Below are 15,948 nucleotides of genomic sequence, written 5' to 3'. Positions count from 1 at the left end.
CAGGTGTTGATCGATCTTTTCGAACATGAAAATCTGAGAATACATTCATAGTACCTTAAAAAAAGAATTACTATCATATACTATTTGTAGTAATAACACTGTACTTAAGAAAATACAGAACATGTTTTATCCTGTAGAATTAGTACCACTATTGACTTCATATTTTTAGTCAAAATTAAGTAAGTAGTTTTAAATAATTTTGTTGTGTTGACATTTCATTCAACACGCAAGTAAAAAAGCAGCCCCCGTAGTATGGCACGCGCGACGCCGTTTTAACCCCTAGAAAAACTACCGCTGTTTCGCTTTTTATTATGACGTGAAATGAAACAACAATAGAAATAAATTTCGTTCTATGCCTATTGATATAATCTAAACTTAAAACTAACCTTGAAGCTAAAACCTCAAACAATTATCGTTTTCCATTTGAACCTGAATATGTATCATGACATCGAACTCTACTCCTCACATTCACAGTGAAAAACTAATACGACCAGGTGCCGTCAGAACGCATCCCACAAAAACATATAATGTTAAATGTTGCCAAGACGGGGCCATGTAGCTCCCACTAAAAAGTAATCAGATCTCGTGTAGAGTCAAGTTCCTAACCCTACATTATAAGCAACTCTAAATTTATAAGCCCTAATTTTACGCTTAAGTTGCGTCGAAATACTACAGCAGTAGCTCGTAGCGGGTAGTTCGTAGCGCGTAGCAGCGTTTCCCCTCTATAAATGTCGTAGGCGTGCAAACCGTGGACTATACTGGTGAGTCGGCCATTGTGTCTACCATACATTTTTTTAATAATTAATAATATACAAATGTAAATAATACATACATAAAACCGACTCTTTTCCTGGAGGGGTAGGCAGAGATTACATCTCTCCAATTGTCACGATCTCTGCATACTTCTTTCGCTTCATCCACATTCATAACTCTCTTCATACAAGGTGCTGTCAAAACGAGACTTACGCAAAACTATAAAATTTAAGACAAACATTAAAAATATTTCAAATACACTAAAAAGCTATAAGTCGTACCTAGACGATTTGTGGGTTAGTACCTAACCTATCTAAAATAAAAAAATATAATTGAATTTATATGGTTGAATTGAGAACCTCCTCCTTTTTTTAGTCGGTTAAAAACTATACGCAAGCACATGAAATAAATAAGTGTAGAGGAATAAAATAAGTTTCGGTCTACCATTGTGCGGCGGGCGGCGTCCTAGTCCAAACAGCGTTCCATTGTGTCCACCATTACCTAGCCCTCTTTTAGTCCTTTGTGTTCGGCTCTCCTATTGAGTGAGACCTTCCGAATGACGCTTTGAAGTATGCAAGATATAGCCGAAACATCTACATAATTCTGAAATATTACGTTATTGTTCGTTCGTTGTGCGTTTTATCCTTTTTGTGTTAGCCCACTTCAATATGAGGGATCTTGAAGTTGCGTATTATTGTATTATTTCTTTGATTTATACCAATCTTCCAATTTCTTTTATGTATCACAAGCACAATTTGATGGCTCTAATTAGCATGCCGTGTGGTTTAAGCACTTCAGAAAGAACTTTTGATCAGTTTTGAAACTAAGTTAGAAGTCGGCGGCACGCTGCATGGGGGCCCATGCAGCGTGCCGCCGACTTCTAACTTCTTTCTAACTAGTTTTTATTTGTCGTAACGGTAACACGTAAGTACACCGTTTGTGAAAATTTTAACTGTATGTACCTGTAGCAATCTCCGTTCATGAGAGCTTGATGACAGACAGAGGGACAATGACGAAAGAGAAAATAGGGTCCCATCCTAGGTTTTATCCATTGGGTAGGAGTAGGTACGGAACCCTAAAAAACAAGCGGCCATCTGGTTTCGTTTAGAACGAATTAATTTCCAAAGTTGCCAACAAACGAACAAAACAGACGCAAAATTTACACTTTAAAATCCTAGAGTATATTGTATAGCTGCTAGCGCCAATTTTCAGCATTCTGACGCCTTTCAATAATTTATATGTACTCCATTTGTTTAAGCACATACCTGCTTAAATCTTGAAATGTATTTTAATCAAACAAGATATCATGATTAAAAGCAAATGCAAATCAAAAGTTAATTAAATAATAAAAATGAAAAATTTATTTTTCAACGAAAAGACGATCAAGATTGTTTGTCTATATTGTGCCTAAAAATGTGGAATATAGATTTTCGGGCGAATTTGAAGTGCAAACAACAAAATCAAAACAAAGGTCCTTTGAGAGAGCACTATAAAATGTTTTTTTAATAAAATTTTGTAGCCGCGTTTTCATCATAAGCAGTTGGCAACACTCATAGTTTTTCATTTCATTCGTTCGTTCGTCTCTCTCGTCTCGCTCGTTCCCTCGTCCTCATAGAGGTGTAAAAGTAACGAGAAAAAGCCAACCCGTATGTATTCGTTACTTTTAAAATGAGTACTCGTTACTATCGTATCGTTACGTTACTCGTTACTTTTGATACCTCAGTATAACCCAACAAAACGAATCGATTCGTATTTTGTATAGTTTGATACGGGTGTCGAACTGCAAATGAAGTATTGAGTAAATAGTATTGACAGAATCTCTAAATTATAATGAAAAAGCAACACTGTCAAACTTATTTAATGACAAAAACATTTCGAGAACAAAAATCTAACGACTAATAACGTTAAACAAATCAAAAACTATTTTTTAAGCTTCATCGCTAATTATAATATCGTTCCCTTAGCAACAATCATTAATAGTCATTGTTCTTTTGTATTTTGTTATTGTAACGTACGGTTTTGAATAAGCGTGCGCAATGTGCGCATGCGTGAAATGAACCCATTATACAATAAATGCGAGTAACGAAATCGTGCGATTAACGAAATACATTCGAGAGTAACGTTTCGTTACTCGGTACCAGAGCGCGTACCCGTTACTCAGTACCGAATACATACAGTTTGTTACAGCTCTCTGCTCTAGTCCTCGATCGATTGCTTTTGTCGAGTTTGGTGTTGTTCTGTGACGTTTATTTTTAAGTATAAAGAAAATGGTCTAAAGGAGAAAAATATTGTTTTGATTAATATTTTTTTTACATAAGATTAGTTTTCCAAAGGTACGTATTTTACTACCGTTTTCCAGCCTTCGATAAACACGCCACACATGTTTAAACTTTACCAACATGGCGCCGGCATTACTTACTAATTGTACATAATCGAAGATATTACCTATTTATTGCTTTCAAAAAATTAATGTTTCATTTCATTGAATAACGGTGTATTTTTGATCATACAGATATCGTTATGGAACCTACATTGGATGCGTCCTTAGTGGCGCAATCTATCAACTATCATGGTCAACAGTTGCAAAAAACGTGGGAAGCAGAGAGAGGAGAGGATGACCTAGCTAAGATAGGAGTTAATGGACTGGATTTCGCTGTATACCAATTCAGACACAAGCACTTAACATTTCAAGACCGTGGGAAGCGATTGAAACTTCATCAGTTCATTGCCAAGGAAGCCAATGCTTTATTTGACTCTACAGTTCAGGAAGAAGCCCCATCATCGTCCAGCTTGGCAGCTGATGTGCCTGCACCAGAAGACAGTAAGTTATTTGTTTATTAACTGCATATCAACTATGTTTTTACAATACTTAGTTTTCATGTACGTACCTAGTAACTTTTTATTTATTTATTTACCAAAAATACCTACCTATGTATGTTTTTGTTGGCTCAACTCTTAAAACGGGCCACCGCCAGAGAGGTTGGGGAGGGGGTGGGGAGGGTGGGGGAGGGTTTGTATGACCCCCCCAAAGTATTTTTTTTTGCCGGAAGCCCCCCCTTTTTTTATACGAATTTTTGAAAATCTTAAAAATTGCACTAAACAACGCAATATTTTCGGTTTGTCATTGTAAACTGTGTTAATTTAGTATTAAATAATTAGTTTGTCCATTAAACATGTACAACACATTAATTAATATATTTTAGCACTAAAAATATAGTCAAAAACTTTGCTTAAAAGTAAAAACAAAAAAGACACTAACTATGAACAGAACGCAATCCACTGTTTTGGTTATGTGCTACCGTCATCTTATCTACTGACTTCGAAAGTAGCTGTCGGTAAACGGACAGCAGGGGGTGCAGGGGGGCGCAGCCCCCCCGCACGGGGAGGTCGGGGGGCGGTAGCCCCCCGCAATGAAAAGAAACAAATTAGTCACATATCAAACTCGGTTTGGTTAGGTTAGGTTAGGTTGGTGTAAACCACCAAAGCGGAGCGAGCGAAGCGAGCGGAGCGTTCAAACTGAGTAAAAAAGTATAATAGACAGTACGTATAGGTTAGGTTAGGTTTAACTCACCTTCACCCCTTTCATCCCTTCTGACTTTCCACCCCCTTGCCCATCTGGCGGTTAATGACCTTTAGCACACTTTTTATATGAAAACTTTAAAAATTCGTAAAAAAAAAACTATAGGCTTCCGGCAAGGGGGGGTCACGGGAGGGGGGGGGTGTTAACCCCTCCCCCATCCCCCTGCCCCCTCCCCACCCCTCCGGCGGTGGCCCGTTTCAAGAGTTTAACCTTTTTGTTCATGTTGCTTGAATTCTTACTATTCCAAATTTTATAAAAATCTATGCAGTTGTCATAACAAACAGACTTTCACATAATTTGTAGATATATTTTCAGATCAGCAAACTTATGTGAATGTAAAATGTCGTAAATGTTTATCAGTTCTAATGCATGACATATTTCTTATATCAGATGTTGACACTCAAATAATTACTAAACCTAAATATAGATAAAAATCCAAACATTCCTAATTCAGTAAAATTACTGAAACAGGTGCCCACTATATTCCTGTCTTTTGGTTTATATAATAGACACAATCAATTACAACTATGAACATTGTGGATCTATTGTAGGTACCTACTATTATGTCATTTGCCATACTCTATACTAGTTCAGGACACATACTGGACACTTTCACTTAACATTAGTATCCATTATTTTGAAAATAAACAGTGGTTCTGTAAAAATATTTTTCTTGTTTTAGATTTGTATGCACTGATGCCACCTTTTGAAACATTCCTGAATGTTGACAAATCTGCAAGGCTGAGACACTTTTTTGATGTAAGTATTTATATTCACTTTGGCATATTTATTTGGTTCAGCTAATATTTCGGTAACATAATAATGAGAAGGAAAATTGAATTTATGAGCAGAATGTTGTTGCAAATCATTCTTGTCATCACTCAAAGCATCCTAATGTAATGTAAGGCATTACTATCTTGTCCAGCATACCAGTTGCTATGATATTTTTTTTTTAAGTTCTCTTATTTAAAAAAGAAAGGAATTTTGTGTGTCACTCATAAACTGCTGAACCAATTTTGATGACATTCAGCATACAAACAGTTAAACCCTTAGAAGTAACATATGCTACTTTTTATGGGAATTCCCAACGCAGTGGAATCAAGAAAACAGGTGAAGCTGTATTTAATGGCTATAATTTTTAACTATATTTTTTTCTGTCCAGAATGTTCGAACAGGAGAGCTGATCATAGGGGCTGTAATCAACAGAACAGCATCAGGAATGATGTTGAAGGTCCTATGCACAGCCGGACCAACTTCCAGATATGTTGCAGATATTAATGTGAAGGTACGACTTATTTATACAGTATAGATATAGGGGGATTCCATTTCTTCCATATGTTTTGTATGGCCATTCTATTTTCTTGAATTTTTATATTCATGTATTTTCGAAGAATTTAAAGGATTAAATAAGTTCATGCCAAAATTTTATTGACTCTGAAATAATGTGGGCTTGTCAATATATTTTTAGACCAAGGTTATTTTCTGAGACACAATTCCATCAATAAGCCATCCACCATGGATCTGGCCTTCAGTCCTTTTGTGACTGTTGGGTCCATCTACTCTGTAAGGGAAAAGGACATGTTATATAAACATTGGTACAAAACTATATCAAGTAATAAGCAAGTTACTATAAATTACATGTATCATTATCTAACAAAGAAATTTATTTTAAAATCATTCATAAAATATACGACTTTTCAATTATTGCACCATGTTTTGCAAGATTTCATCATATTGCTTAATGCGATGCCTGCTCGCCGCCCACATCTTACAATCTCGTTTCCATTTGTAGAAAGCTGCTCAGCATTCTGACGTGGCCATTCTAATGTTGTTGACGTATTGTTACAGTGGATACTTGTAATCCATGCCAATATTGTAAATGACATGATGATATATGTATGATTTTCCAACAGAATTTTTGGAAAGGTTATCACTACATATTATAAAATCCCTCTATTTTTCTGTCTGTATGTGCTAATCTGTGAATGTTGTGATTGGATATGTTATTGTTTGAAATGTTGGAAAGAGGGTTTTCTGAGCATTGTTTATATCTATAAACACGGGTACCCCGTGCGAACCCGGGGCGGATCGCTAGTATATTGTTTCCTTTTTAAATGGTTAAATTAACTTTCCTGTTTATAATTGTCATGTTTATGGAATCTTGACCATCTCTTCCATCAAATTTGGTTTTTTACTTAAAAAAAGAGTTATAACATATCAATATTTGTATATGCAATTACTTTTATATAGAACTTTCTCTTTACACAGGCATTTTTACCAGTTTCGAATATCATACCAGCAGTGGACAAGAAAAATGTGTCAAGAAACTACCTCATGAATGACACTGTGTGCTGTGAAGTTATTGAAGTGATCCCCGATACGGACAAAATGGTCTGCGGCATGAAGGGAGTCACTCGTGGGCCAGATGACCCCCCACCTAAACCACCGCTAGGACTACTCAGCACTGACGACTTTCCATTGGTCTACAAGTATGTACAGATTTAAATTATATCGTTTTTTTAATCACAGTGGTGCTACACACTTTTTACAGGAGTTGCCAATTGAACACTGCTGCGTTTTGTGTTTATTTATTTGTGATACCTTGACTGCTATTTTATCGAAGGTATTTTTGTGAAATTACTTCTGATATGAACGGAAACAATTTGCAATTAAAGGAATGATGCTTGGAATACATAGACATAATGCTTGGAATACTTAGACGTCACTTGAAAACCAAATGGAGTTTTTAATGGAATACAGGAGCTATTTATTTCTGAACATAAAAAGGTCGCTGATATATTTGAAGAGAAAGACAAATTAATCCAAATCATACCATAAATTCGTATAAACCAATGAATGAAATTGTATTAAACAAAACCACTGTTTTTGTAGAAATGTAAAAAATACCAAGTGTTTGGATAAAATCAGCTAAATATGAGTATTTGTGTGCACACGGGTAGGTATTTGGTAAAAAAAAATACTTCAATGTTGGATGTATGTTTTCACTGGTTTCTGATCACTTTTCAGTACAAAATCACACTTCACGTACTATGTGAGAAATATTGCATGATGTTGTTTAGGAGTTGGAAAATGATACTGGATAATTAAATAAAACAACAAAATAGAAGATAAAACAATAGCACTATCTTTTGGTTCTCATGAGGGATCTCTGCAGAATATTTGAAATTTATTTACACCTTTTTTTGTAATTATGGATAAGGTCAGTACATATTTAGGGTCACTACATTCTGATCTCTAACAGGCTTTGTGATTCTGTATTAAAGCTAATATTTAATATTCCAGCAATATCTGAGACCATTATGATTGGACTTTTATAATGACAATTAATTGGATGTTGGAGTTATTTATTTGTAATGAAACGACTAGCTACCGACGTTATCAATTTAGCTGACGTGAGGCTTCGAGGATCAAAGACGCGGTTCTCAATATTCTCATCGGACGCGCCGGCGCACTGGCCAATGGATGCACCTCCCTCCTCTATTATAGGGTGTTCTTTTCTAGGTGTAGCAACGATTCCCAAGATGGTCGGCCACGGCCGCAACACTGTGACGGTAGCCGACCCTTTGCTCATATTAATGTCACATAGCCGCGGAGGCACCACCTAAATAAATGATGTAATATTTATGTGTGAACGAAATATATACAAGTTAAATAACATTTTTTGAACAGCTCCATGGAACAGGTGAGGAAACGTATGTGTGACATTAAAAAAAGACTTATAGGCTTAATGCTTGCCTCATTCAATGAAAATTTTCAAAATTACAGTCTATTCATAAAGCACTATCTTCATGAATAATAAAGAGGAAATGATAGCAATTATCTGGTAGTTCGCGTTGCTAATTGTGATTTGTTCCCTATAGGAAAACAGTGGATATGAAGGGTGAGAGTTATGAAGGCATTTTGGAGAAGAGTCCAGGCTTCAATAACCCCAACTGCGTCCAATATCTCTCAGAACTACTTGGCATCGCCAATATGCACTGCACCAACTTTGCATCATTGAGGTAAGTTTATCATAAACTAACTAAAAAAATATCAAAGTTTATAAATTTTGCTATAATTATTATCCACTTAATATAACATTTAACCAAATAATTTATATTCTGCAGGGGAGGATTTGTGACTACAGAATACGCCGACGAGCTTCGTCAAGCCCAAGCCAGCAAGTGGGCATTCCGCTCGGTTGCCGAAGGCATCGAGCACTTCAAAGCAGGACGCCACTCTGAGGCATTCCAATGTCTCAACAAAGCTCTTAGCATTGACCCAAGGAACGTGGAAGGCTTAGTTGCCAGAGGAGCACTTTATGCTAACAGTGGCACTTTCAAAAAAGCCATAGAAGATTTTGAAACTTCATTGAAGTTGAATCCGAATCACGCTAATGCTAGGAAATATTTGGGTGAAACACTGGTTGCGCTTGGACGCAGTTATGAGGATGAGAACAAGATTACCGAAGCACAAAAGGCCTATGAAGATTGTCTAGCAATCATACCATTTCATGAGGAAGCCCAGAATTCTTTGGACTTCCTAAAGAGTAAGACTTCGACAGTGAAGCCGTTGATAGAGCCAGCTGAATTGTTGTTACCTGGATTGACCGGTGCTAAGTCATTTGAGATGAAGGAGACTCTCAAACAGCTGTTGAATTTGACTGAGAAGAAGGACAAGAAAAAGAAGAAGAAACGCGGTAAGGGAAAGAAGAAGCGGTCAAGTAGTTCATCATCGTCATCCAGTGATTCTTCAAGCTCCAGCTCGTCTTCAGAATCGTCGTCATCTTCCTCGGATTCTAGTGGTATGGATATTGTTGTATATATGAATATATGTATTGTATGTATGTGACTGCAAGCATTTTTATAGATTCCCGTTATAGCATGTTTAGTGTATGTTTACAAAGATAGATTTAGTCAGTGTCAATGTGTCCTAAAAAAATATCAAGCTTGATAGTATATATTATACTATTGATAGTATATTAAAACTTTGTCCGCCTTTTTTTCTATGTCTATGCAGTATTGTTTTTAAACTATATCCAATTCTCTACCATTAACCATCTCGCTGATACTCATACTTTTAAGCTATCCATAAGAACAGCATGTGCAGTGCTCTTTAAAATCATGCAATTTTCAGTGTGAAGTTGATTTGTCTGACCCTTTCAGATTCTGGAGGGCCGAATCGCAAGAAGAAGCGTCGCTCGCGGTCCAACAACAAGCGCCAGCGTTCGCTCTCGCCGCTCAGCAAGCGAATGGCGATGCTCGGTGACGCCGACTCCGCCTCTAGGACTCACAACTCTCAATTCAACCACCCATACGGATATCAACCACCGCCGCCGCCCGTGGAAGAGGCCAACCCTGTGCCGATAAGGTCGCAAGCCGATATTGATTATGAGTTGAAGGTAAATTTTAAGACTGTTCGTCACATAAACCTTTATGAAGTATGTATGTGAAATGAATAACATCATCATCCTGATCATCACATCAATGAAGCAAAAGTATGCCGTGATTATTGCGAGTGGAGAGATGCAGTATCTGGCTATCCCATCGGGAAAGAGGCTTAATGTATCTATGCATCATAATTCTCGGATAATGTAATGGAGTTTCTCCCGGTTGCGTATTTCCTAGGTAATTGTCGGGTGCACAATATGAGCATGATTCATTAGTTGAACATTCCAAGACTCAAGTTTGCACATTTAGTTGTCTCTTTATGCACGTTCTCATGATGCCTTTACTCGCGTAAAAATTACATCAAAATTTAACTTAAAAAATATTTTGATCAGGTAAGGAAATTCTTGGAGATGACAAAGGAGGACTCTGATTATGAGGACAAGGTGCGCAACTTCCTGGAAGAGACAGCTCAGTACAAACGAAACCGCAAGATGCAGGAACTGGGCCAGCAGCCGCAGCCAGGTGCTGAACATGACAAGAAGAAAAAGAAGAAGAAGGACAAGTACGTACATACATATAATCATGTCTTTATCACTTATGGTGTAGACAGAGCCAACAGTCTGAAAGGCAACATTCAGCTGTATGTCTTTGTTCAAATAGTGACTGGTTGCTGTTGCTAGCCTTATAGATAACAGAAGAATCCATAGTAATGACTGTATACAGCAGCATGTATAACAAGAATGTATTATCTTAACAACTCTTTTTCTTTATTCCCTTTCCCCACTTTTATTTCATTGCATAGGTCAACTCTTTCTCCAGTATGTAGTGTCCGCTAGAACCACTAAGATTCATACATACATACATATGGTCACGTCTATATCCCTTGCGCGGTAGACAGAGCCAACAGTCTTGAAAAGACTGAATGGCCACGTTCAGCTATTTGGCTTAATGATAGAACCATCGCCTAAAAGAGGAATCCTAAGTTTATAAGCCTATCCCTTAGTCGCCTTTTACGACATCCATGGAAAAGAGATGGAGTGGTCCTATTCTTTTTTGTAATGGTGCCGGGAACCACACAGATTCAAGATAAAATAATAAATTAATTAAATGAGTTTTGGCTTATTTCACCCTTAACATGGCGCAAATATGACAGTTGCTTTCAAGTTACATTTCAGTTACATGATTTTTTCAAACAGATGACTAACTGGTAAATTCAACATAGCATTGCTATTTTAATAAACGAGCTGCATTTAATTCAACATTTGAATTTTCAGAAAGAAGAAAAAGGAGTCAAAGCGCAAACGCAAGGAGCAAGAAAGAGATGAGAAACGCAAAGCAAAATTGGCGCGCTCCAACGATTACAGCCTTCGGGATCTGGAGAACATTAGCGATAAGAAGCTGAGGGATGCTATCAGGTAACTACGTCAATAGTCATGAAAAATATGGGTTTTTTTTCCCCTCTCCCTTTGATTTGAAATCGATATTCCTTTTACGAATTAATACAATTTTTTCGACTTCAGTGAAAAGTGAAAAAGTATATGGACAACTATATAAAATTTAATGTTTCACAGGAAAGAACTAAAAGGGAAATCAAAGAGGGATCTTAGTTCAGATGGCGAATATGAAAGAAAACATGATAAGAGGTATTTATTTAAAACCTTAATAAGTAATGAAGTTTCTTTGTTTTAAAAATTTTCGATATTTAATTTTATCACATACTAAGTGTTGTAAGCAAATTAAGCAATCTTATAGAACATTTTGTTTGTTTGGTTATTAATATGGCCATGGTTATGATGAGAGAAAGAGCAATGCCTCTGTCGAAAGCATTACATTGCTTAAAAGGAGGTACAATTTATAGGTTTTATACAACCAATGACACAACTTTTGTATCACCTAATAAATACCACCACCAGGATAATCGACGAAATGCAAGGCCTGGAGGAGCTAGAATCGAAGCTGAGCGCGTACCACGTGATGGTGGAGAAGGAAGTGCTCGGCAAGCGGGAGCGCGGGTCCCTCAGCCCCATCGACCAGGCGCCGCCGCCGCCGCTGGAGAAGCCCAAGTGGAAGATGTCCATGAGCGCTGTCAAGGACTCGTGAGTGTCACTCATGTATCTATAAATCTTTACGGCTCAGGCGCAATACGTCTTTCGCAAAACGTTTTCCCTGGTTGTAAAATGTCGCTGGTGAACAAAACTCTAAGCATTACTTGAGAAAACTTAGTGGAACAAAGCCAGAGTGCTTTCAGAGACTTGTGAGGCTCTTTGCTGTATCTATAGGTTTAACACTAGGCTTGGTGAACCACATTACCGCCGATAAGAGAAGCCCAAGATGTCAATGAGGGTCATGGCATTGAGGCCAGTAACGATCTGATCAACTCTCCTTACTAAATTACTATGGCATTGGTTGTTTTCGAAATTTAACATTAATGTCTTTTTTTTTCTTTAGTGTGAAGAAGAAGGAAGCTCCTAAGAGTTACAAAGAACGCTATGCCTTCGAAGATAGTTCTGACGATTCTCAAGAACCAAATAAGGTAAATATGAAATTGTTTTTAATCATTATTTACGGTACTTAGTTTCATTTTAATCCTGCATGTATAATTTTTTATTTCAAATCTCTTCACTGGGTAGATGCATTATATTTTAAAAAAATTCTTGCCCAGTATATCCGAACCAGATGGTTCTGATGTACACTTAATAACTAAACAAAGATTTTTAAAACGAATATGTTTCATTTGTCATGTTAATCTATACCACTTTGTTAATAACAAATAAATAACGATTCAGTTCTATCTTTTCTAAACTTTTTGCTCTCGCGACTTATGTTGATATGTCATCATGTAAAATATAAAGACGTGATATATGTATGTATGTGTGTCTGTTTGTGCAGGCGGCGGGCGACAAGAACGTGTCGGTGCGGCGCGCCATGGCCATGAAGGAGCCGCCGCCCGCCAAGCGCGAGCCAGACCCGCCCGGCACCGAGCAGCATCCGCCTGTGAGTTTACACATTACATTTTTTTTTTCATTCATTCATTTCATTCATCATCATTGCATAATAGTTTGGTAGCAAAAAAAAACATAACTTGTGTCGTTTCTCCCCGTGCAAATTGTAAAAGTCAATCGAGGGAAAGGCTAATAAATCTGGGGTTGTTATTTTAGGCGATGGGCTGTAAAACCTATCAACTTCTCCCCCTGGCGTTAGTCACGGTTACGCCCTCACCTCTCTTGAAATTTTTACATGAAGCAAATTCTTTGCACGGCCTTTGCAGATAAACATAAGCCATATTGGATAATGGTAATACACAAACAGTTGCTTGGATGTGCAGGATAATTATACTTACAATACGAGTTATCAATTAGAAAGACGCATAAAATAGTTGTGTTTTATATGTATAAATAAAAAAGAAAACTTAGGATTATGACATCATTAAAAACCTTCGTTCCATCAGGTGCGCAAAGGCAACGTGGTCCTTGACAAGTTCGGCTCGTTCCGTTTGGCTCAAGAAGGTGAGACTCCGGTCTCTGTGGGCGACGGTCGTCCTGAACAGTTCGTGACGCGCATCAAGCCGCCCACGCCGGCTGGTAGGAGACCCAGGTCTCCACCCTCACCCAGAAGAAGGTCGTCCAACTCCTCAGAAGATGATCGGAGGTCGCCTAAGAGGTCTAGGAGCAGGTATGTAGTGCTTTCAGCAAAAGATTCGAGTCTTTCAGATGTCAAAACACTTAGATGAAGACCCCCAAAGCAGTCCAGAAGCACATATATCAAAAGATCGCCTCATCTTTAAGTGACAATGATCCTATGATAGCTGATTAATCTGTATAATCTTCACTTCATCCAATCTGACAATCGTTTGTTAAGGGAGTCAGTCAAAATATAAATTTAAAAGATCTTAGCTAGCGTTTGTGATCCTGTGGTTAGAATAGAACCATATTTCTCATGGACGTAGCATACGGCGACAAAAAGATAAACTTATAAACTTGGGATTCATATTATAGTCGGTAAGCTAGCAACCTGTTACTATTTGAATCTCAATTCTATCATAAAGCCATATGGCTGAATGTGGCCTTTCAGTTATATAAAATTAAGTATGTAATTAAGTGTCCGAGAGCAGAAAGAAGTTTACATTTTATATCTCTGTAAAATATGTTTGTTTACTTATCGAATTCTCCATTCCAGGTCTCGTCCGCGCAAGTACCGCTCCCGCTCGGGGTCGCGCTCGCGCTCGGGCTCCAGCAGCCAGTCGCCGTCGCCGCGCCGCCGCCGCTCGGCCTCCGCGCGCTCCCGCTCGCGCTCCGACGCCAGCCGCTCCTACTACAGCCGCTCCCGCTCCCGCTCGCGCTCCCGCTCCGCCGACAGGTCTGTATAATATATTATCTAAAGCTGACGAGTTGTTTGTTTGTTTGTTTGAACGCGCTAATCTCAGGAACTACTGCTTGGAATTGAAAAATTCTTTTTGTTTTGAATAGACTATTTATCGAAGGAGGATTTAGGCTATATAACATCACGCTGCAACTATTAGGAGCGAAGAAATATCGGGGAAAATTATTCTTATCCTTGAGGGCTTCAATGATGCCCAAAATAACTATTCCACGCGGACGAAGTCGCGGGCACAGCTAGTTTCTAGTAAAATATGACTCCCGCATTATTTTCTCAAGAAAAAGTCGATTCTTGCATTCAACTTTGGAAGTCAAGTGTCTAAATGTTAATTTATAAACAGATTCCGCCGCACGTTCAACCGGCGCGGCAACTGGCGCGGTCGCGGCGGCTTCGAACGCGGCACGTACTACCGCCCCCGCTTCCACACGTACAACGGCGGCGGGCGGGGCCGGGGGAGGGGCGGGCAGGGCGACTTCCGTCGGGACGATGGCAGGCGCTTCAACCCCGAGTGGAGGGACAGGGGGCAGAGGGGGGGCAGACCCTTCAGGCCTAGGAGGGGAGGCGGGGGGAGAGGAAGACCTTTCAGGTGAGTTCCATGTAGTTATTGTGGTTTTTACATGAACAAAGCCTATGGTTTTTAAATTTAGGGAAGGTGATTGCAGAGATTTAGTCAATTCCACAAAAAGTATGAGGTTAACATCAAAAAATTGAAAGCAATTGTAAATTGCCTAGTTTACACACTATAAGAGTAAATAAACAGTGTTTACTGTTTACCTTGTCATTTCCCAATCCTAATTACCGCCAGTCTAGATCACGTCAAGATAGGCACCTGTTAAAGACCACTGCCTACGTAATAAAGGTTCTTACTATTTTGCCTTGCAGAGGTGGATTCCGCGACTTTCGTGACCGCCGCGGAGGGAGGTATTCGCGCTCCCGCTCGCCGGACAGGACCAGACGCTCCCGTTCTTACAGCCCCGAGAGGAGGGACAAGGATAGGGATAGGTGAGTTGGTAACACATTTTGAAACTATTTTCTTCTTACATTTACTTTAAAGTCACAAGGCAGATCCTTACATGAAGGAAAATGACTGCAGTTTTGATAAAGAAAGCAGTTATTCATATCTGTGGAGTGGCCTTTCTGAAAATAATGTTCGTAATTTTTGTTTTAGCTACTCCAGATATTCTGCCGAGCGCGACAGCCACCGCAGTGAGGGCGAGTATGAAGAAGAAAGATTCGTCGACCGCAAGGAGTACGACGGCAAGTGGGCTGATGGCAACGAGCAGCCAGAAAGACCCCAGCCTGAGGAGAAAGCCCCTGAACAGCCCCCTAAAGAATAAACAATTACACTGCAATCTTAGACATAGATTCTATGGTTAGGGACCTTTGCACGAGTTTGTTTCCACTTCTTATTTGTAGTGTACATAATTTGGTACAAATAGCAGCGAGTCATTCCCAACTCGATATTTGTATTCGTTTTGTATTGTGAATTGGGAATTTCATTACATTTATTTTGCCATATTGTAATGCTTCATATTTTTGATTTGGGAACTTAAAGTAAGATAGGTAAATGTAAGCATTCCTAGTTTGGGCTCAATGCCACACTTTTGTTAAAAGTCATTAATTATATTGTTCCTTGTAATGTGTAAGGCATTAACCAAATTGCATAAAATAAATGAAATTTTAATCACTTGTGTTCTTTCATTTACTGTATTAGAAGTAAACACCTTGTTGAAGTTTATTAGAATGTGTTTAGTAATCGAAAGCTGGTCATAACCACTTCTATTCAGAATAATGCTGATATTGCATGACCTGTTTTTGTAGCCTAACTACTAAATATCTTAAGGTAAA

The 15,948-nt window shown here is 38.5% G+C and overlaps 1 protein-coding gene across 1 annotated transcript; it reads left to right on the top strand.

Annotated features, from left to right (window-relative positions):
• Nucleotides 1-2,952: 2,952 nt before the first annotated feature.
• LOC106143162 (tetratricopeptide repeat protein 14 homolog) lies at nucleotides 2,953-15,787 on the top strand. The gene is made up of 19 exons (XM_013345179.2): nucleotides 2,953-3,086; nucleotides 3,266-3,574; nucleotides 5,016-5,092; nucleotides 5,496-5,618; nucleotides 6,602-6,822; nucleotides 8,215-8,355; nucleotides 8,461-9,137; nucleotides 9,499-9,734; nucleotides 10,116-10,285; nucleotides 10,998-11,138; nucleotides 11,295-11,366; nucleotides 11,637-11,819; nucleotides 12,172-12,256; nucleotides 12,613-12,717; nucleotides 13,172-13,395; nucleotides 13,900-14,079; nucleotides 14,441-14,686; nucleotides 14,983-15,102; nucleotides 15,269-15,787. The coding sequence occupies exons 2-19, from the start codon at nucleotides 3,274-3,276 to the stop codon at nucleotides 15,435-15,437; spliced, it is 3,471 nt and encodes a 1,156-aa protein (XP_013200633.1). The 5' UTR covers nucleotides 2,953-3,086; nucleotides 3,266-3,273; the 3' UTR covers nucleotides 15,438-15,787.
• Nucleotides 15,788-15,948: the final 161 nt, after the last annotated feature.

The sequence above is a fragment of the Amyelois transitella genome, chromosome 2 (genome assembly GCF_032362555.1).
Source record: "Amyelois transitella isolate CPQ chromosome 2, ilAmyTran1.1, whole genome shotgun sequence".
Classification (NCBI taxonomy): Eukaryota; Metazoa; Arthropoda; class Insecta; order Lepidoptera; family Pyralidae; genus Amyelois; species Amyelois transitella.
Note: the sequence above shows the minus strand (reverse complement) of the source record. Positions and strands in the feature narration are given on the sequence as shown.

What these genes read in the sequence shown, in the direction of transcription:
- LOC106143162 (XM_013345179.2), top strand. Translation starts at nt 3,274, where the DNA reads ATGGAACCTACATTGGATGCGTCCTTAGTGGCGCAATCTATCAACTAT. An exon ending in GGCTGAGACACTTTTTTGAT is followed by an intron (nt 5,093 to 5,495) that starts GTAAGTATTTAT and finishes TTTTCTGTCCAG; the next exon opens with AATGTTCGAACAGGAGAGCT. An exon ending in GCACCGAGCAGCATCCGCCT is followed by an intron (nt 12,718 to 13,171) that starts GTGAGTTTACAC and finishes TCGTTCCATCAG; the next exon opens with GTGCGCAAAGGCAACGTGGT.